Source organism: Python bivittatus, unplaced genomic scaffold (assembly GCF_059951505.1).
Source record: "Python bivittatus isolate LINGU-HERP-01145 unplaced genomic scaffold, Pbiv_v1 ctg000700_np1212, whole genome shotgun sequence".
NCBI classification, from domain to species: Eukaryota; Metazoa; Chordata; class Lepidosauria; order Squamata; family Pythonidae; genus Python; species Python bivittatus.
In genome coordinates, this window is record NW_028277098.1 from 100,324,049 (window position 1) to 100,347,261 (window position 23,213).

Genomic DNA, 23,213 nt, shown 5'->3' on the forward strand with positions numbered 1-23,213 from the left:
GTTGTTATTAGTAGTAGCAGTAGTAATATGCTATTATTAAGTAATATTACTGAAGAAATTTGTCACACTGAATTTGGCCTGTCATGGGATCTGGAACGTTGCCTGGAAGTTTGGCCCTAGTAGCCTCTGATGGGGATTTATTCTGCTAGATCTTCTTGAGAACAAAGATGGCTATTTTAATCCTTTGGGACTGCTCCCGTGATAAAGCTTCCTTATTTCTAGAACTAAAGCTTATTTGATAAGTTTGTGGTAAAGCTCCAAACTGAACAGATGTGCTACAGTTTTTCTTACCAATAATCTATTTCACAAACAATTATTGAGTAGGCCATGTTTTGATAAATGTTATGCGTTGATTATTAGAATGTCTTAATATGTGAAAGCAAATATTTACATGTTTATAACTGAAAAATAAATGGTCTATGAAACTTTTGAAAGGTTAACAGAACTTGCAAATGAAGAATTTTTATCATGATGCTGCTCTTTGCAAAGACTTGCTTTGTCATTCTGTCCATGGTGTTCCTTTGTAAGCTGATGTCTCTTATAATTTCACTGGGATGAAATACAAAACACTTTCTACGCAAGTTATATTCATTCATTCATTCATTCATTCAATCATTCATTCATTCAATTGTCTTAATTAATACAGACATATACATACATTTTTAATTTTTTTGTGTCTTCGAGTCATTCTTGACTCCTAGCAACTACATGGACAAATCCTTGCAGTTTTCTTGGCAAGATTTTCAAAATGGTTTGCCCTGGCCTCCTCCTCCTTCCTAGGGCTGAGAGAGAGAGGGACTGGCCCAAGGACACCCAGCTGGCTTCATGCCTAAGGCAGGACTAGAAGTCACCGTTTCCCATTTTCTAGCCTGGTGCCTTAAACCAAACTAATTCTCATACATACATATTTTAAGCTGTGTGCAAAACTAATCTGAGGATATTAAAGAAAGATTTCTTCCTATTAACACAGGGACTAGGCAATCAGTATTGTCCATGCTGGCTTCTGAAAATTTGCTGAACCAGATGTTTGAGATCTAGAGAGGAAAAGATGTATTTTGTAATGAGCATCAACCCCACTCCACCCACTGCATGCTGACGTACTTTTTTTTTTTACTTTTGGTCACAGGAAGGTCTCTTAGGTCAGATACTTGACCTATGTAAATGACTCTACACCTATGGCACTATCACTAAACAATTGAATAATTCCAATCAAATAACTTTGATAATCTCAGCACTTTGAGGCTCGGAAGATAATTTCTAATGGAATGTGATTTTTATTGGCGCTCTCTATTATGTAGCTATAAATAAGTACATATTGAGAGTGGGTGGGTTTTTAGTTAAGTGTAAGTTGAAAATTGTATCAACTCATCACTTCTTGGCCAACAAAGTGCAACAGGAAGTATTTTCCTTGTAAATAATTAATATATTTGGAATAATAATGCTATACTAGTAATAAAATACTAGTACAAAAAAAGGAATTGCCGGCTTTAGTTTACCAGATAAAGTAATCGTGGTTTCAGTGAGAGTTAAGTGCTTGTGTGAATGTCTGTTTGCATCTGAAAGCATATCAAGAGTTTTTTGGCTTATTGGCTTAGTTCATGGTTTTTCCTTAGTTTCCTAGACTATTCTAGTAGTAGCTTCAGGAATGTTTCACTTTAGGATAGAGAAAAACTCAGTGAACAATTTTGGGTGGAGAAGAATTCTACTTTTTTTCTGCATGTTTAGTTTTTCTGTACAAAAATTGAGAGTAGGGTATTGTTTTGATTATACCCTAATGTTTTTTAAATCTGAGAATCAATTGAAATGAGAATAAATAGGAATGACTGTGCATTTGTATTTAAATGTAACAGTTAAATTGCAATAAAAATGTTAACATCATTGCCTGTAAGTAACATTGTAAGCAATAATATTAATTCACATTATCTTGTGAAAATCACATTATCTTGTGGTCCTCAGCACGCCATTCAAAAACTCAGCCTAGTGAAACTATTTGCATTTCTCAGAGTGACAAAGGTCAAAATATCGGTCACTTTTGTGTGATGATGAAGCAGCCATCCCTTATAAATTTATGAAGAGCAGGCTAAATACCAGAATGTAGGCAATCAGTTTAATACTGTTTCTTAAACAATGGAACATAAGTGAAATGATCTACTTCTGTGAGGGGAGGAGTTAGGTATGTTCGCTGCCTTGAGTTATTTATAAAAGTAATAAAGGCAGGATAAAAAAAAATCTAAATCTGAACAACCACATGTTGCAAGTTAATGGCTGATAATGGGAATAATAGGCATTTTTTTTTTCACATGTAGCTTTTCTAAACAGAAAATGGGTACTTTTGCAAGATATATATTCTTTACAGTACGTAGTTAAATTGTTGGACTAGCATGGAACTTTCAGCCATGGAAATTCACTGAGTGATTTTGCACCAGTTACTTATATTCATGCTAACCTATCTCATAGGGTAATTGCTGTAGGAAAAAAAGAAAGGGAGATCCCAGTGTAAGATGCCTTGAGCTCCTGTAAAAAAGGAGGTAAAATGATTAGATTAGATTAGATTAGATTACCAATGGGAATGAGTGAAGGAGCCCTGAGATGCACTAGCATAGCTACTATTTTCTCTTACCTGTTTTTTCTGGTTATTCAACTCAGTCCCAAACATTTTTGTCTGTTCCTCTTGACTCTTTGTCCTTATCAAGGAGCTTCATCTTTAGCAAGCTGATATATCTGAAGCTGGCATATATCAGCTTGACACCTAGTAGCTAAAGGCAACTTGGAATTCCATATAGATGAGTGAATAGACTAGTCTCCTCTAGAGATGATCTGGCAGTAGAGGAATAATTGCTTTTTTGTGTGAAAGTAGATTTATTACTCACCTGCATTTCTTTGCTTCTAGTCTCTGTTGAATATATAACATTACCATATTTCAATGATTATTTGATTACAGAAGTCCAAATTTCATTGGGCTTTTAAAATGAGGAATGGGGACAAAATCCATATTGTCTGCATCATTGGCTATAAAATTGCTCTTATTCTTCTTCAATTTCTCTCATTACCTATAGTGGCAACATAATAACCAGAGTTTCACCTGCTGGATTTTCCTTCTAAGGCAACTGAGTGCTGACATCCATATATGTAATACTAAGAAAATTGGTTTAGCAAATATTAAGATTAAATATGTGATACAGTCATAGAAGGGAATGAATAAAGACAACTGAATAGCCATTAATTTAGATAAAAGCCTTGGGACCCTTAAGGACTAATAAATGTGAAGTTCTTGGTTCTCTCTGAGCTTGATTAGTTGCTTGCAGACATTTCATTACCCAACTAGGTAATGTCATCAGTGTCAGTGAGTGTGGGGTTAGCTGCCTATTTATATACAGTAGCTCGCCCGGCCAGTGTTGTTGGGGATATAATTTTCTCCTTGATGGTTCCTTGATTAGAGAATTGTTTTCTGCCTGATTGTTTGTCTGGTGTTGATCTCTGGTTATCTGAATGTTGGCTGCTGTGGGGGGGATGTGTTATAGTCTTTTTGTTTCCTTCCTAGTTTTTTATTGTCTCTTTTGAATGGTGTGTGAATATGGTTTATCTCTATGTGTCTATTGATGGCTGATTTGTTTGAATGCCAAACTTCCAGGAATTCCCTAGCATTTTTGGATTTGGCTTGATCCAAGATGCTAATAGTTTCCCAGTTGAAACTGTGGTTGAGTCTGTCCATGTGTTGTCAGATTATGGTGTTTTCATCATGTCTTCTGATAACTAGTCGGTGTTCATGGATGAGCTCTGCTAGTCTTCTGTCTGTCTGTCTGTCCTACATAGTGGCTGTTACAGTCCTTACATTGTATGTTACATTGTATATGACCCCTGCTTTTTCTTCTTGGGCTATTGGGTCTTTTGGTTTGCTTAAAATGTTTTGGAGAGTTTTAGTTGGTTTGCGTGCTACAGTGATGCCATGTGGTTGTAGTAACCTGTTGGTTGTTTCTGAGATGTTTTTAATGTATGGGAGTGTTATTCTTTTCATTGGTTGTGCCATAGTGGGTCCATCTTTAATTCTAGATTGTTCATCTGTAATTCTAGCTGGCTCACAATTTGAGGGTTCTTTGGAATTTGTGGCAGAAGCCAAGGTCAGGAGAACCTTCACCCAGTTGCATCTTCTGTGCTAGTTGTGGCCATTTCTATATCAGAAAGCTTTATGCATGGTCATCACTCACACTCTTGTCATGTCTCAATTAGACTAGTGAAATTTACTCTACGTAAGGCTGCCCTTGAAGACCATTGGGAAGCTTCAGCTGATACAGCATGCAGCTACCTATATAATTATGGACAGACTGAAGTTTGCCCATGTAACACTGCTACTTTGGGAGCTACGCTGGCTGCCAGTTAGCTTCTAGATACAATTCAAGGTACTAGTTATCACCTTTAAAGCCTTTCATGGTTCAGGACCTGGATACCTGTAAGACCACCTTCTCCGGATTGAATCTGCCTGCCCAGTGAGATTAGGAAGAGAGCACTTGCTGAGGATACCCTGTAGGTGGAAGAAATGTCAGCTACATGGACTTGAGGGGGAAGCCTTCCCAGTGATGGCCTCTTCCTGTGGAACAGCTTGCTTTAGGTATATCCAGCTCTGCCCCACCTTATTTGGCTTCCTAAGGGCCAAAAAGACCTCACGTTTGGAAGGCTTTGGGGAATGTGGAAGTTGAGCCTGCCCCCAGGCACAGCAGTCTCTGAAGATGCAACGTTTTTAACCCTATGCTTGGATTCAGTAAGCCACTTTGAACCTACAGGAATCCACAGCACAGAAGCCCAAGTAAATAAATAAATAATCTTTCAGTAAGGAAGATTGAAGCTGCACACTTTACCTCACCTGTTTACTTAAAGAGTATTCCATTTCCAGTTCTGTTTGGAGGGGAAAACATTTGCTTAATCCTCTGTGCATTCTGCTAATAAATTAGACCCTGGGGTTCTTGTTATTGCAGCTGCCTGAAAATACATCTAGGCTCTCTTCATGTCTAAAAGCATGGCAACGGGGACAAGCACATCTTAAATTTTCATCCAGGTCGCACATTAACATGTAGTATGTAAGCACTGTCATCCTAGGGTGTAGGAGCATTAGTTGGCTTGATTCCAGACTTTGTATCTGATTTCAGCAATGATGATGGTTTAAAGATGCCTTCTATTAAATGAGTGCCAATCATCTTATTTGTGAAAATGTGTTTCTGTTCTGAATGACAATATTATAACTAAGCAGGCATCATTTCACTCTTGGGTTGTTTCAGGTTGTGAAGTACAGATTTTGGTGTATTGCATTTATGGTTCAGTGGCTCACTGTTATTTCTGGCCTCATTCCACGCATCAGGGCATTGTTGCTAGGGGCAGGCTCTGCCTGCACATCAAAAATCCATATAGAGGACATGTACAAATTATTACTTAGTGCCTCATCAGAACTCAGAAATATTGCCACCTTGTACCTGCAGCAAAATATTTGAATTCTCTTTGTGATGAAGTCACCCATGTTTCTGCCTACACCAATGAAGTGGTAATATATAAATCTCTAATCACTATACGAAATTGATGCAACTTAAATCAGTGTATCTGTTTGCACATAACCTTGAACTGTTCTACCCTCATAGGAAGTGTGGCACATTTATCCTTGCTTAACGACCCTAATTGGGACCAGCAACTCTGTCGCTAAGCAAAACGGTCATTAAGTGAAACATCACGTGACCATCCCACTTAGCAATGGCAGTTCCGGCAGTCCCCGTTGCAGTCGTTAAGCAAATCACTTGTGATCGTTAAGTGAGACATCACATTACCGTGACTTGCGATTTCCTGCCGGCTTCCCCATTGACTTTGCTTGTTGGAAGCCAAATGGGAACATCGCAAATGGCAATCACGTGACCACAGGATGCTGTGACTGTCATAAATGCTCAATAGTTGCCAAGCACCCAAATTTTGATCATGTGACCGTGGGGACGCTGTGACGGTCATAAATGCCAGGACCAGTTGTAAGTCACTTTTTTCAGCACTGTCATAACTTTGAACTGTTGCTAAACAAATGATCATTAAGTGAGGACTATCTGTATCTGGAACTAGCTAAAAATTTTGGAACTTTGTGGCAGAATCTCAGTAGTAGTAATTACAGAAGAGTAGTACTAGTAGTTATCAAAGGCAAAAAAGGAAACTCCCATAAACACATACACCAATTATGTACTAAAAAAGAAACAATCCTAAATATATATTCATGTATATACATATAATAGAATGAGAACTGTGGGAGCAATTAGTGTTTTTCAGTGCTTTAGGCAGTGGACTTCCCTGATGGTCCAATTGGCCCCAACCCAGGCATCATTCCTTAAGACAGAACTCTTAAGCCATTTGAAGCTTGATGTTATATTGTTCAATTGATCATATTGGCATGTTGGTTGTTTTTAAATCAATTTTATTGCTTAACACTGTTCTTTGAAAGGCTATTCTAAGCCTCTGTGAATCATTCCAGATTCCGTAGTGCATACGCAGAATAAATAAATAAATTTCTTTGCAACCATAAAAGTACACACTATCTATTTCCATCATCTTCCTGTTAATTTCCAGAAAATAATGTAAGCACTTAAATGAGTCTTGAAGGACAATGAGTCTTCAAAACAAAAACAATAAGTAAATAAATAAATCAGGCAGAAAACAATACCCCAGTCAAGGAACTACCAAGGAGAAAATCCCACCTGCACCAACAATGGCAGGGCAAGCTACTGTATATAAACAGGGAGCAAACCCTACACTCACTAGCACTGATGATGTTACCTAGTCAGGTAATGAAATGTCTGCAAGCAAACAACCAAGCTCAGAGGCACCAAGGATTCTACAGTTCAACCCTGAGCTAGAGATATTCTCTTCTATTGGAATAAGTAAATAATTTATATCTGAAAGAGAGTCAGTGCAGCAAAAGACTCCATCAGATGAACTAATGTTGATTTAAACTACCCATCACCCACAATTAGCTGAACCTATCCATTGAACACCTATGCCCACCACCTGGAATAGGTATCCAATAGATGTACAGCAATATTTTTGTTAAATTACTTGTAATTTTATATCTATAGAAATTACTTGTAGTTGTTAAAATTGTCTTTCATTAAATGTTCTTATTCCATGCCTCCTTATATAATTGGTCATCTAACAGAATATTCCAACAGACATTTGTAAATAACTGTCACATTTTATAAAACAGTGTTAAATCTGATGTTGCTAGAGGACATTCTGAGGTGCTTAGGGTTGTTGGCCCATATCTGGGCATAAAAGGGCCTTTTAACTTTTTTCTTTTAGGCCTTTCCCTGTAGGGGAAGCTGTTAAGGTGTCTTCTAGTTCCCTCCTTGTAAGATACAGTGTGGTCGCCAACTCAAAGAAAAATGATGAGCACTTACAAGATACTGCTGCAAAGATTTTCTGAAGCCATGTTCAGACAGTTTGTGGGAAAGCGCAGAGCTTCTCTGAAAAATAATCAGTGGGAGAGGCTGTTTTATAATCATACCCAACCCCTCGGGAGAGAGCTGTAATCTGCATTGCCTTGTGCTTCTTTTCAGTAAATGAGTTCACAGTGATCAGGAAGAAGTTCAAGTGCCCATACTGCAGTTTCTCAGCCATGCACCAGTGCATTCTGAAGCGGCATATGCGGTCTCACACAGGAGAACGACCCTACCCGTGTGAAATCTGTGGGAAGAAGTTCACCCGACGAGAGCACATGAAGCGGCATACCTTGGTAAGTTGGGATCTCTAGAGATGTTTCCAGGGACAAAGATGGATAGAAAAGGATGGAGGTAAAGGATGCATGAAAGCGGATGTGGGTAAGCACAGGCATGCTCGCCCAGTGTGCTGCGCACGTGGCTTTCCCAGGCTTCTTTCTTTTCATCGTGCAGTGGTTTTTGCCAACATCACATATAAAGAAAATATTACCATAATGATGGACTTAAAAATTCATAAGAGCACTATGGAAACATCAAATACACTTGAAAACAAAATATATAAAATAAAAGGTTGGTTGACAATGCATGTTGGATATCCTCATGAACAGAATCCGCATAGTGATTTTGAGAAACAGGTTTTTAAAATCCGTTTCTGGTGGGTGTTCGTGTTCTTTCTTATGGGCTACCAAACTGACAAGTAGTTCACTTTGTTGTTGAAAGTCAGTATGTTTATACAGTAGAGAAATATTTTTGCCAAACTATACGACCAGTGATTAGTACAATGTGTGTGTCGATAGAGAAGATTGCTTTGCGGGTAGGTAATGATCCAAAGATTATTCGAGAGGCTGAATGTTTCCTTTTATGCTACAAAAGTACCCAGTAACATTTTTTTCATTTTAACGATAATCACGGTGGCATTTACCTTTGATAGCGTTGCCCATGACTTTTTCTGAACCCCGTTTCTTGAATGAGCTAAAACTGCATACCTCCAGTCACTTTCAGAAATGAACCCTGTATCTTATATTTTGAGTGGGAAATTTACTGCAGGAAGACTAACGCAGCTATCTGTCTCTTACGTGGTGATAAGATATTGTACTAATGCCTATAGTATTTTAACAGTAGCATTCTTCTAGAAAGGAAGTCTTTAGTGGAGTTTCTGGTCATGTTCACACAACACATTGAACCAAGCCGGTGAAAGCCCTAGCAACTTTAGTGTTAATCTTGGTTAGAATTTTTTGTAGCATAGTATATTGTGCAAATTCAGTCCATTGGATTAGTTTATGACTCATTGTATTTCAGTTTGGACTGAGAAACAGGCTAAGTCATTAACCAGTTAAGTGTGTTTTATGAATATTCCAATGCTTTCATAATCTATGTCCCCGCGCACTCATGCAGTATGGTTTGAAGTTTAAGGGAAATCTGAGTACTCTCGCCATCAGAAAATTTAAAGTATTTCAATTTTAAAGAGACAATGAAAATGTGAATATTGAGTTACTTGAAGTATTATTTAGATGGAACTGGTTTTTAAACCATTCTGAAGGCTTTGTAGCAAGATCCAAACATTGGAAGTGCATCCATGAAAGAAGTTCTGCCCCTTTCCGGCTGCTCTCTGGACATTGGGCAGGATATTTTGCAGACAGCCTGTCTTTCACCCGGTTGCCTTCTGGAAATGGCTCTCTTCCTTTCCATGGGGAGAATTTTCTACAATCAGCTGATACGCCACTGTCTGCCTACCGCAGGTGCAAACATTGTATCTTGTTTTGCCAAATGGCATTTTGTAGATGAGATGGGCAGCTAGCTTGTATTGCTTCAACAGCAGTGTTGAGGGGCTACTGCACTCTGTTGCCATAGTACCGAAACCCTACTGCCTTCTCCCTTCTCTCCATGAATCCTTGTCCATTCGGATGACTGCCCAGCCATCTGGTCATGGGACCAACTGCTCCCGAGATGCCCCTTGATTTGCTCCATTGGGGTGTGCTTTTGGTAGCCTGAGATACTAATTCAGCTACAGACACACACACCTCAAATCTCTCCTTTGTTCTTTGTTGAAAGTAAACACATTACAGTAATTGAATTTCAGGCACGTTTTTTAAAAATCTGTAGAACTGCAAGGCATGTACAAGGGGTACAAGTTATCATCGCTCGATAATTAAAAATGAAAATCTGCATGAAGATGTGAAAAAAAATGCTTGCACAAGTATATTTATGCCCTTTCAAATATATAAAGGACATTTTATTTAATTTGTATTCTGCTTTGCTTTTGTGGCTTAGCACAGATAATAATCAGGGCCTTTGAAAGCAAAATAAAATGCAATTAAATTAAAATAAACCTTATTTGTTTGTGTATTTCCTGTGGACACCCAGGACAGTATACTTGGAAGTTTCCCCCACCCTTACCCTTGATCATATCTCACAACAAAAATCCTGGGCATGGAGACCATGATTTGGCTCAGGGTCTCCTGCCGAGATACGCAGTTTATGGAGACTTGAGCAGTCCAAGACCAACACAGTTTAATCTCTGCACTACTTAAAAGAACATAGCCAGTGTTTGGTGCAATATAATCTAAGTTATACCCTAAATACCTTTTCCTCTGCTGATTTACCTGCTTTAATTTTGTCTTCCTCCCCAGGTTCACAGCAAAGACAAAAAATATGTCTGCAAAGTATGCAGCCGAGTATTCATGTCTGCTGCCAGTGTGGGGATCAAGCACGGTTCCCGTCGCCACGGTGTGTGTGCTGACTGTTCCGGCCACAGCATGGCTGGCCACTTAGACGCCAGTGGCGGAGATGGGTCCCCAGATGAATTGTATGGCACAGAAGGCCCATACATGGAAGATCCTGATGATCTCAAGCCAGAAGGAGAGGAAGATGTGGGGGAGGACGATGACATGAAATGGAAGGATGAGATAGAAGTTTCACAAGACGAGGCAATCTTGGAAAATGACAAAGATGGCGCTGACTCTCCCCCAGACCAAGAGAACTCTGGGGAGACTGACAAGGATTTCACTTGGATTTCTTAGGGATTTTTGGTTTTTCCTGGCCGGCTTGGGAAGTGCAGGGAGGGAAGAGCTGTGTCGGGAAAACTCAAGTAGCCCGGTCATTGTCCCTGTGTATAGAAATGTGTTATGTGTGAAGACTTTTTTAAAAGGAATGTCTGATAAGTTCTCTGTCAGATATTGCATCAAAAAGCATTTCCTTAGATGCTGTCACTTCCTTCTTTTAAATCCTTCCAACAGTACTAAGAAAAAAGAAAAAAACAACCCTCAATTTTTCAATTGGAACCTGCCAGGTTATATGCATGGAGTTTCATCTCTCAAATTTTTTTCCCACTGTCAGCTTAAAATACAGAGAACATTTGCTTCTCAAACCATAATTATAAAAATGTTTTAAAAGAACTATCCTCCCAGCAGGAAGGGATATGATATCAAGGTTACCAATGGTAAACAAAACAGTGGGAGCATTTGAGGGCTCAGCCGGAGAGAACAATAGGTTTTACAGTCTGCAGCCTTCAGTAGACTGAGTTGTCTTTCCCTGAAGTGGGTTGATCAAAGGATTAATTTAGCCTACTGGCATTTGTAACCTAAGGTTGCGCACATTTATAGGTTGCTTGCTGATGAGGGAAGAGTGAGAAATACACGCCACAAATATGCCCCCTTGTGGCTTGGTCCCAAAAAATAACTTGTCTTTCAGTGTGTCTCTTTTTTCTCTCATTCAGGGACATATGCAATGTTTGAACTGAGGATTGTGGCAATGTGAGAAACCAAAGGATTTTCTTTGCCAAGCTCCATTAAGGAATAGCTGTGTGAGTTGTTACTAAGCCTTAGATGCATCGAGTCACTACATCAGCTGTGCTGATCCCTGCTATTGTGTCGATGGGGGAATCCGTACAGATCATCTATGGCACAGTCCCTCTCGAAGAATGAGTGTTCATCATCTCATGGGGGCATAGTAATATGGCAGAATCCACCTATGCATTATCCTGTGTTAGCCCCCTTTAAAGCAGTCCACAAGACCGCACCAGTATACCAAGTTCATTTTGAGCAGGAAAATTCCATTTGGTCTCCTAGCCCTGTCACCAGGTGTCTTTGGCAGCCCTAAGAAAATTCACGGATTCCTCCAAAAGCCTTAGTACCTCTTTCTCTGGAGTTTTAGGATCTGTACATTTGGGGTAACAGCCTTCTGTATTTAAAGAAGATATTTCATGGGTACCTTTCTTCTCCGGCTGCAAGCTTGTGTCTCATAGCACCCAAGGAGAAATGATTTGATACAATTTCTGGTTGGTTACTGCTACTTTTCTGGGACAGCTTTAAAAGGGTCATTTTGCCAATACTCCTATACTTTTATCTTTGCTTCCTGTGCTGGATGGAGAAGGGGCATCTAGAACCTCAGTTCTTTGCTGCAAAACTTGGTTTTATCCAGAATATTGTGAGGCTCAAAACAATTATCTTGAAACTGACCATAAAAAGCAAGCCTCAGAGTCAGAGGGGTCAAACAGTTAAAGGTGCTGATTCCGTGTGTGTGCGTGAAATATATGTCTGTGAGTGTGTTGTCACATGCGGTATCTGACAACAAGGGTAGCATATCATAATTTCTAAAGAGTAATGTAACCTTTCCCTCTCTGGCACTGGTTCTAACCCAAGTTTGGAATCTTGAGTGTTCTAATAATGTAATTTAGGGAGTTGGGAATATCCTAGTTACAGAGCTTTTTTTTTTTTTCATTTTCTGTATTCATTTTCAATTGTAGCTACTTCATAAGTCAATGGAGGAGGGAGAAATTTACAAGAATGAAAGACATCTGGTGGTGTTGATTCTCCAAAAAGGACCATCTTAATGTTTCTTGAAAGAGGGAGAGAGAAAGTGAAAGAGAAAAGTAGCGTTTCTAAGCAAAGGAACTCCACGTGCAGGTTTGTGGAGAAGCACTCTCGGTTTAATGTACTAAAGCCCATTAGGAAATGGATGCAGAACTGCTGCCGAATTGGAGGGGGATGTACTTATGTTACCTAAGGCCAGCGTTGTCCAAACCTGGCCACTTTAAGATGAGTTAGCATTATCCAGCCGGTGTCTGTGATCATCGCATGAAAATACACACACGCCTTATTGCATCAGTGCAGTAAAGCTGGCCGCGCACCTCGTGCTTAGGGTGAGAACTGGCCCTTGAAGCACACGCTGCTTGAAATGCTGCATATGCGCGTAGTACTTACATGTAGTTTAACTGGAGATCATGGAAAGGCAGGAAATAATGAACAATTATGAGCAATAAAAATGGCTGCTCATTTTTACTGGAAGGCTGACGCTCGGCCCAAAGACTGAATGGGCTACAATCCAGGCATCGTGTGCAGCTTGATTGGTAAGGCAGACCACTTGCATCTCCCCTAGAAGGGCGTCAAATCCAAGGAAAGACCATCCTTGGTGGTGGCAGCTTATCGGTGCTACAGTGCTCCCCGTTTAAGGTCTGCATTTCTCACTGAAAGGCCTGAGCAGAAATTATACTCCAGTTTGCACTAAGAAACAGCTTCCTTCAAGCTGTTGATCTGCCGATGAGGTATTTTACCTACATTTGTTTCAGTACATGTCACTGTTTCACTGTTTTCTTCGTCCTTCACTGGGATAAACCCTGTGCAGCAGAGAGAACTGAGAGGGGAGTTTAACAATTACACTGTACTGCACAAGTCTTTTTCCTGTCTATCAGTTGTCACCTTTTCCCCATCTTCATTTTTCCCACACTCCCCATTTGTTGGAGGGCTGTAGTTTAGATACTATTTTTCTGACGTCAAAAAATGCATTTATTGCCTGTATTGACACAACGTGCTTAACGTAGTTACTGCACTGACTTGTTTTCTGGGTTCACAGAATAATGGAATCATAAACTAATCAAACACACAGGGTTCAGACAACATGTTAAGACACCAAACCAAGGTTAAAACTAACCAAGTTTAACATGTTGTATAAATGCAGCTGTTAAGTCTGTCGCTGTCCTCGTTAAGCAGGTTGGGGGAACACAGCTCTTGTGTGAGTGTGGGATACTTTGTTACTGGAACAGATTATGGACTGCTTTTAGGACATAATCCAGTGTGTTCATTTAACCATTGAAAAATACTCTAACCAAATATTTTAATATTTTCAAATGACAAGAAGGATGATTGGGAGGAAAAGAGTAGTTTTTACAGATCTTTGTGACTTTTTGCATTTTGTATTGTATTTTAACTGGAGGGCAATATTTTAAGATTAGGTTTTTGTATACTTTTTTAAAGGGCTTGGAAAAATCAGCAATTATGCCCACCTCACTGGGTGCACGATACAAACCTTTTCTTCAGCTTTTCAGCTGTCTTTGCCTTGACAACTTTCTCTTTTATCCCTGATGGTTCCAAAAACATACTTGAGATTCGGTTCCTCTTGGTGCCATCTCTACTGACATCTTTTTTTAAAAAACAGCTGGATACAAATTTGGATATGTTGGGGGGGTGCAATTTTCAGGTTTTGAAGACATTCCATTTTCCTTCTACCCCAACTTGAGAATTGGATTTCCCACTCTGCTGCCTTATTCAGCAGCACAGATATCCAGAGGTCTCTGGCAAGCTAGGTTTTACTTCCTACTACACACATGAAGTACAAGTACAGTCCTGTACAGAAAGAGGGATGGGGGAGCACTGCTAATTTCTTCTGGCTCTTTTCTTGTGCCTTCTCCTCCCTCTGCCCTTGTAAATGTGGTCAGAATTGGTTCCAGGTTGGTCTGACCTGTAACGTTGGCATAGTAACTGAGGCAGAAGATTTGGACATAATCTACCTAACCCTGGTCTCTGTAAGTAGCTCTCTACATAGGGACAGTTCCCTTTCCCTGTTCCTTTCCAGTTAGGTTTAATTTATTATATTTTGAAGAAACTATTTTTTTTCTCTCTCTCTCCTTTCTGTTTAAAACAGTGGGCTCTTTGCTTTCACTGCTGCTTATTAACACAAGTTCTTTAACAATGCAGAGGAGAAGCAACCACATTAAAGATAAAGCCCGTATCGCTGATGTTGTTTGCAAATGCTCTTGTGTTTGCATGCACACAGTGGATACGCATCCACATTTGTAGGCACCAAATTCTATGGCAAATGCGACGCCTGCGTTGAATTGTTTGGTGTCAAGCCATTGGGCATGGTTGTGTTTTATATTCCATGAATAGAGCTGTTGGAAACGCTGCTTACATCTTGGGAAGTTCTGAACAAGAGAGCCTTGCTGTTATACAGCATAAGCCATGTTGCACAGCCTTTGTCCACCTCATTGGACTGTATGTAGGAGGCATTGGTGTGGGTTGTTCTATCTACAGTTGCTTTGCTAACCGCAAGAACAGAGCTCCATCAATCTTGTGCAGGGCTTCCTAACGCTCAGTGGGTCTGTTGCAGACTTGATTGAGACGGATGCTTTGTCTGCAAACAAGCCAGGGATGTTTGATGTTGTAGCAGTTGTGGTAATCTGAGGAGAAGAATGGCAAAATACCAGCATGTTGTGCTAGACTTATATTTTGTGTCAAGCCAGCCGTTGCAGTTTGTGAACATGGATTTATGGCTTGGAGCCATTTTGGATGAGGAGTTATTTGGTGTGAGTTCTGAGGTGTTTCTTTGTTTTTTAAACTATAACAAGGCATTTTAGGAGTTGTGCTATACGCTTTGTGTGTTCCGTGCCTCAGAATGCCAGGAAACCTTGCCACCGGTTCCCAACAATTATGGCCAGGTGTGGCTGGAGGGGCCACATAAAACGGGGCTCAGGTGCTGTAGGCAGCCCATTTTACGGGCAATTATGGATTACACGATAGCAAACCATGGCACAGAAGAAATGAATCCAGTCTAAGTGACTTGAAGAGTTGGTTGGAGGCCTTGATAGGTGCCACAGTACTTCTGGCTGCCTACCAAGCGTTAGAGGAAGAGTGGGCGGATGTGACCCACAGGTCCGGCCCTATCATTAGGCCGCCCCCTTGGGCGGCAGATTCAGGTGGAGAGCAGTGGCAGTCTGCTGGCTGTTTCTGACATGCTACACAACTGATTCCAAAATCCTTAAATTAGACTGCTACCTCAACTGTGCTAAGGGAAACTCTCTCACTGCCAGTCCAATCATCTTCCGCTCATGATCTCAGAATAGGGCATTGTGATCTTGGCTTTGTCCCGATGAGGTGCCAAGAGGCTACGCGGCAGTGCTATGACTCTCCCCACCTTCGCTCCTAGGTGGAGTCATAACATGCAGGCTGCCTCTTCGTGAAAATCCATACCAGTCGACATGCAGATCCTACCAGTGAAGCGTTACGGGTTCTCTTTACACCCAGCTTAAAATGAAATTTAATTTAATTAATTGTAAGCATTTCCCACATATTTCAATGCAATAAGCGCTGGCGGTATTTGCAGCTGACAATTTGAATGGTGTCACATAAAAAGAAATGCTCTAACGAGTTAATTATGGCAGTTCCTCCTTGGTTCATTTTGTGAATAGCTTTTTTGGGAGGAGGAGGTATCATTTTTTCAAAACACAATTCCATGCAGCTTTGAACACATGAAGCTATCATACTGAGTTAGCCAGACATGATCTGAGAACAGTAGATAATTGATCATGCCAACCGGCAGCAGCTATGGGCAGGACTCTGCCTGAAAGCTGTTTTCTGTACAAATGAGCTATGTCCATCCCCACTGTAAGGGTGGCAAATTGGATTTTCAAGAAAGAAAAAATTGACACAATCAAGGACGTAATGCCCATGTAAAAATTCTATTTGATTTTATTTCAGAAATCAGCAGATTAAGAAAATGTTTTCCTAGAGACAAGCAGGAATCCAATGTATGGTTTTAAAATATCTGTTCATATACTTCCAAGCTTTCAGAAGTATCCAGCCTTTTAAAGAGGCCAGGATCAAAGACCATCCTGGTAGACTATGTTTATATGCCTTCACCGGGTGAATTTCCTTCTGGCTTCAAATATCATTAGTGTTGATTTTCTTCCTCACCTTGCCTCTCCTCACCAGCACCCTCCCCTGCAGGATTTTAAACCACAACCCTCATTTTTTATAATGAAGCCTCACCCCCGCTCCACAGGGCTGTGAAAAAGGAAGAGAGACCACTTGGTGATTTTTTAGGATCTTCTTTCAGGTGACGGGCCCTGCCAAAAATGGCTTGCGTGCCTTTTTCAACAGATCTGTAAGAAACATTTATACATGTATTTGTACTGGAAACTTTGAGGCAATTGCTACAAACATGAATAAACGGGTGTAACTCAACCTTGTTTGCAGAAGAATCCCGTTCAACCCCTGCTATTGCAGGAACAGCTGGAAAAACTTTGGCCAGAAATCCTGGAACATCATTATCAGCCATTGTGGACAAGCTGTAGGCCCAAAGGTTTGATTCAGAGGCAGAGCAGAGGAAAAAAGTCATCAGGGTATCTAGCGCTGGTGTGATGGGGTTTTCCCTCTGAACTTGGTGCTTGTTGGCTCAATGACAGCAGCCTTCTGGTAAAAATGTGGGCTGGCCTTGTGTCATTTTCACGTGTCCAACTTTGCACAGCTTCTTCCTTTGTTAAAATGCCACAGACTTCAACTCCCATCTTTTTAAAAATGCAAAAACTGGGGGGAAAAGGCAATAGCAATGATATTTTATTTCATTCTATGACACGTGCAACTGTTGAAAAAAAGCCATACTGGATGGTGGGTTTTTTTTCTTTTTTTTCTTTTTTGCAATTCTCTAATGTATGATTTGGATTTCTGCCTTTTTTTAAAGGATTCCTTCAGAATAAGGGGTACTCTGTGTGTGTGTGCGCGTGTGGGTGCGCTTTCATAAATATATAAATATATATATTTATTTTTCAGTGTGCTTTTAACTGTCTACTGAAGCAAACAAAAGAGGACAGTGTTTAAGCACTGATTTTTTTCTGGGAATATTCTATATTATACTGACTTTATATATTATTATAAACTTGTGTTTGTATTGGCAATGTTTAATATTGGGGAGATGGGGGACAAGTGATTTTAGTGCCCAGATGTCATTTGGGGAAACCACCATGCATTTGTAATGATTTTCTTTCTCCGTAGTTCAGGTAACTGAGTTTATTTTCTAAATCATTTCACACTTTCTTGTCTGTCTAGGCATTCCATCATCTGCCTGTCTGGTTATATTTTGTCATAGGATTAACTTCAATGCATATGCAAAAATCAGTCTGTTTCAATAAATCAGGACATTGCTGCTAAAATGTATCAGTGTTTACAATTTCACTGTATTCCTTTAAATAATTCCCTAAGCTTTGCTGAGGTGTGTAGTCCTTGGTGCTCTAAGCTTGGTGGTTTGCTTGCAGACGTTTTATTACCCAACTAGGTAACATCATCAGGGGAAGGGAGTGTGGGGTTTGCTGCCTGTTTATATACAGTAGCTTGCCCTGTTGGTGTTGGTTGGGGTGTGGTTTTCTCCTTGGTGGTTCCTTGATCTCCTTGGTAATTCCTTGGTAGAATCAAGGAACTACCAAAGAGAAAACCACAGAATAGTGTTCCTTTACCCATTGAAGTGGAATTCTGCACACAGTGGCTGTCCATCCAACCATCTTCACCACCCCATCATAGTCTCAGTGGAAAGGCCAAAAACAGAGGGGGTAATTGCTGTAGCCAGGTGTGTCTCCAGAATGAAATGACTCTTATGCTACCCCTAGAGCGGATGCTCTTCTTACCTGTAAGTCTCAGTGAGATTTTTTTTAATGATGAGAAACTGGGGAGGGAAACTGTTTATAAACAGTTGGCTTCACTTTCTGCCTTAGGTAGCAGTCCTTAAGAAGGGAGGGATTCTTTGGCAACAATACCTATGCACCTATTCACACAGGGAATTGTTCCACCTAATTTATACCCAAGAAGCTGCCTATAGCCTGGACATATTCCTCCACATGCCCTGTTTATGTTGATGAACTGGTGGCTATTCCCCAATACCTCAGGTTGAGGTTTCCTACATGAAGAGCCCTTCAGTAGGAGAGGCTGGACCCACTGAACGCAAAGTCTATGTTCTACAGAATTAAACCTGTAGAACACAAGTGTAATTCTTAACTCTACTCCTGGCTGAGCTTTCATAAATGCAAACCAGCTGTCTTGCTGAGCTGAGCAAATGTTATCTGGACTGTTAACCTGAGCAACCAGGGACCCATAATGGTGGCATATTTCCCCATACTAATAATTCTGGGCACTAGAAAAGGAATGATGCTTGTATCGTGGTGCATCATACGGTTAAGGGAGCTTTGTTCCAGTAGGACAGTTCAGGCACAGATGGATTAAATCAGTGTTGTCCAAACTTGGCCACTTTAAGATGAGTGGACTTCAACTCCCAGAATTCCCCAGCCAGCCATGCTGGCTGGGGAATTCTGGGAGTTGAAGTTCACTCATCTTAAAGTGGCCAAGTTTGGACAACACTGGATTAAATCAATAGATCTATTGGATCAGGATGTGTTCTTACCCCTACAGCCTGTTTCTTACAATAGCTACAAACTCTCAAGAAGCCCATAGCAGACTATGGCAAGTTTCAAACCCACCCACTCATCTGATCACTGCATTAACCCACTTTTCTGGGTTCACACATGTGAAGTCAGAAAATCAACCCAATATTAAAGCCATCCTTGAGAGGGGCAAACATACCGATTTGGTTGTGTGAGGGACAGGCCCTGTGAAAGGAAAAGCTCTTCCTTGTTGCTACTCCTGAGAATATTCCTCATCCTTTAATAGCCTACAAGAGATACTAATTTATCCAATGCTGCCATCCTCAGTCTGGTACCTCTAGAACAGTGTTTCTCAACCTTAGCAACTTTAAGATATGTGGACTTCAACTCCCAGAATTCCCCAGCCAGCTGGAAGTTGAAGGCCATGTATCTTAAAGTTGCCAAGGTTGAGAAACACAGCTCCAGAAAATTGGATTGCAACTCCCAGCATCCTTAGCGTGAACATATTAAATGCTGTGCCTCCTCTAAACTCTTAAGATTTAATAAGCTGGATGGCAAAAAATAAATAAGAGGGTTGGTTTAATTGCCATTTAAATCCATCAAACTAAGTGACTGTCGTCTGCTAAAATTCCTTAAATTATCAATTCATGAGATACCCCATTATTAGTATCAGAGACAGAGAAAACTCCCAAAAGTTGCCTCTCCCACAGCATAAAAACACATAAGGATTCTCTCTGGAGACAGATGAATATATTTCCAAATGTAGTCACACCATGACTCTAAAACAGCATGATGTTGGCAGCCTTTTATCAGATGCCACTTATCTAGCCTGGGAACAGATTTGCCCATTTGCTGTGCGTTTGTCCAGTTGTCTAACAAGAGATGGTCATCATGAGATGGTCATCATCCATTTCTTACCCAGCCAAGAAATATTTCATGATGATTCTTACCAACATAGATCTCTTGCATGACCTTGGCCACACCCATCTCCTTGATCACGTCTTCTTTTGGCCAAACGCGTTCTTTTGTACCAGCTTCAACTTTGCACATTTATCATCCACATCTTCTGGACTCAGCTAATTTACATTCACAGAACCAGAAGAATCAACCATCAGCAGTTCCACTATATAATTTACATTTATCAGTCTCTGAGGCACTTGATTCTTACGTCAAATTTGGACAGGGCTTCTGTATTAGATTCACACCAGCTAGGACACAATTTAATGGAGAAAGACCCTCCATCTTGAAGTTTCCCAAAGAATCAGATTTCTCTTTTGCTTCCTTATCAAATCCATTTTACAGTAGTGGCTTTAGATTAAAGATAAAAATGCTTGAGAGGTAAAGATATACATCTCTCCAAAGTACTCAGTAAATCAGAAAACCAAATATAATATAACTTTGATAGGCTATGTACCCTCCCCATTGCTCTACGTGAAGGAGCCCTTGAGGATGTTTCAAGGGCTCAAAGAGTTGTTCTTTTTTCAGTTACAAACATTTCAGCTATGAAGATAACCTGCTGGAGTGCACAGGAAAACTTTCAGCCCTTTCTTGTGATGCTTTAAAAGCAAATTGTGCATGTTAGGAACTTGCCTCCTGTTTTTTAAAGTATAAGGTTCATTCTCCTTTCTTGTCAGCATAAAGTTATTCTTTGACAACCTTAAAAATATCCTATATCCCCAAATAAGTTTTTAGAAGTAGGAACTAAAACCAAAAACTCACTGAGACAGCAGTACTAGTAGAGTAGCAATCTAGTCTACAGACTATTGATTATCCCAACTGTTAAGGTCTTTGAGGACCAGCAACTCACGTGTTGGTTATTTGTAAAGAATAAACTCCACCTAGTCTTGTTATTAGTTATTTATGGCCAGAGATATTCTCAGGGAGGGGGTCAAAAGATGGCAGCCACAACTCTACATCTAACATGCATTTTACAAAAGGGCAGGGCTTTGTCCCATGGTTGGGGCTGCCCCTGTAACTTTTGTGAACCCCTCCTTGCAGATATCCCCATTCATGGTTGTGACCGGCAGCATCTAAATAATCTTGGTTGATCTTGGAGAAGCTAAGCAGGGAAATCCTACGGCTGTCAACTCAACTGGGAAGTCTTAAAAGCATTTGGAAGAAAGCCATGGCAAGCCCCTTCTGTAGCGTTGCTAGGGAAATACGTCCAGTCTCCAGTTGAGCTCAACTGAGCCACCAACCCTTGTCTTATTAGTGAAGAAAGTATCTTCTACTTAAAACCAAATTCATGTGGCAGGAATATTTCTTTTAGTCAGGATGCTGACCCTCGTTTTTCATGTTAGCAGCAGGAATGACTGTGTTAAGCTGAATGAAGCTTTTCATATGAAACAAAGCCTTTACATGAACTCAAAAGTTGAAAACTCCCATCCCACAACAACGACCCATTTCTCCCATTTTAAACCCTCCCCAAAACATAGGCATTTGAAAAACATTTTTTTTCCCCTCCAAGTATCCAATAGATCCTCTGAGTTTGATTGGCATGCTTGTTCTGATACCAAAGGTCACCTGAGCACAGCACACAAATATGGATCTGAAACAGTTGGGACAAAAACATTTCAGACATGCAGAAGCTGGATGAAGCCTTTTTTTGCTTTTAAATATTCCAAGGAAGCAGGAAAGAGAGGGAGGAATTATTTGGAGCAACCTGGCCCGTGATACGCAACCAGACCTGTTTGTCAAGCTCACACCACACCCTATGCATAAATATGTTTCCAACTTCAATAATCTTGGTTCAGTTCCTCTCCTTTCTGTTGGTTCATGAAAATCCTTTGCTATGGCAGCACTCGGGAATGTTTTAGGATGCTACTTCCTTTGGGGGTGGGGGGGGAGAAATCTTGCTAATAAAGCCATGATTACCAGTGTGATGAGGTATTCGTGAGACACTTCTGATTTTAAAGGGAAATAGAGTTTGGGGTGGATATCAGGCAGGACCTAGATCCTAAATATGGAACAGATGCATTTGATGTCAAGCAAGACAGGCACTGTAATGGCAAATGTCCAATTTACCCCCCCCCAAAAAAGGCATCAGGGTGTCTACAGGGAGGAGGGTAAAAAAAAAAGTCAATGGGGTCACAATACTGCAAAGCCCCACTTTTTTTACGTCTCAGAAAGGTCAAGATGGCCACAACCATGCAAAGCCCCGTTTAAGTATGTTGCAACTTGGATTGCATGGTTGTGGCTGCCGTCAGGACTGCTTTGACCCCCCTGCAGGGCACACACTTAAGCACCTCACCCTTGCCCACTCCTCCCAGCAGACTCAGAATCTGGTAGCTCCCAAGACTGACTAGACCAATGCAGAATTCCGATGCACCTTTACAGCCGGGAACTGCTCCTGTCGGGCCAAGCCGCTGCATCCGACGGGCACGTTCCAGGGAGCCCAATGACTCTAACGCTTCCCCAGTCAGCAATCGGATCTTTCTGCATCCTTGCATGTACCAAGAGGTTTTGCACAATCTACTTCCACAATTACGCTGCACTTGGTTCATTTTTACCCAGCCTGTTTGGTTGCACTGTGCTGTGAGGCAGAGAGCAGGCTACTTAAGTACCAAAGCCAAGCACGCTGTGAAATCCTTTACCTACAATTTTTAAGGACTGCATTATTTGCTTCACAAGAGCAGGGGCAACAAGCAAAGAAAGGCTCAAATTGCCACTGTGGTACAGGTCAATCGCTCTACTGAATCTTGACTCAAGAGGAACTGTATACTTGCCTGGGATAAACCCTACCAAATTCAGTAGGACTCATTTCGTATTACACTGGCACAGGACACTATTAAAAGATTAGTAGAGGCCCAATGTTTATCCATTTCAAAACATATTGCCAATTTTTTTTTAATTTGCCCAAATTTCTTTAAGCAGTTCAGTCTACCTTCTCAGCATTCTGTGACAAAAAACGAAATTTCACCTGTTGCAGACAGAATCTTGCTAAAGGCAGAGTCTTGTAAAACTGCCCCCCCCCCATAAAAAAGGCAGCTTGCAAGTTTGGAACAAATCTGGCTTCAGTTCTCAAACTAAGAGCGTACGGGGGGCACAAAGTAAAGTGTTACAAGAGTCCTCCACATTTGAAAGTATTGTCCTAACGTAGCACTGGCCACTGGAACTGGCTAGACCTCTATGATGAAGGCCCAAGTCACAACTGGAAAACTCAGGAGTAATTTTTCAGTTTGCTATCTACCAGGTGCCCAAGCCAATTTGTTCAGGATTGAAATACAAAAATTCACAGGTGCTTTAGGAAAGGGTCATGTTTCCTAAATTGTCACACAATCTTGAATCCCAGTGCAGCTGTATCTTCCACCACATGATGGCAGACAATGAAAGAGAAGAGATGC

The 23,213-nt window shown here is 40.7% G+C and overlaps 1 protein-coding gene across 3 annotated transcripts in view; it reads left to right on the forward strand.

The window, feature by feature from the left end:
* ZBTB46 (zinc finger and BTB domain containing 46) overlaps positions 1-23,213 on the forward strand; it is an 86,800-nt gene that overhangs the window by 60,645 nt on the left and 2,942 nt on the right. Inside the window, exons 4-6 of one of the 3 annotated variants that reach the window (XR_015798518.1) lie at positions 7,572-7,747; positions 10,082-11,253; positions 12,196-17,509. Coding sequence is in view for 1 of the 3 variants with exons in the window: in XM_088154135.1 (XP_088010261.1) it covers positions 7,572-7,747; positions 10,082-10,471 (566 nt within the window). In the remaining 2 variants the exon portion in view is untranslated. Of the gene's footprint in view, positions 1-7,571; positions 7,748-10,081; positions 17,510-23,213 lie in introns of those variants that run through there. The other 2 variants (XR_015798517.1, XM_088154135.1) reach the window with 2 other exon arrangements.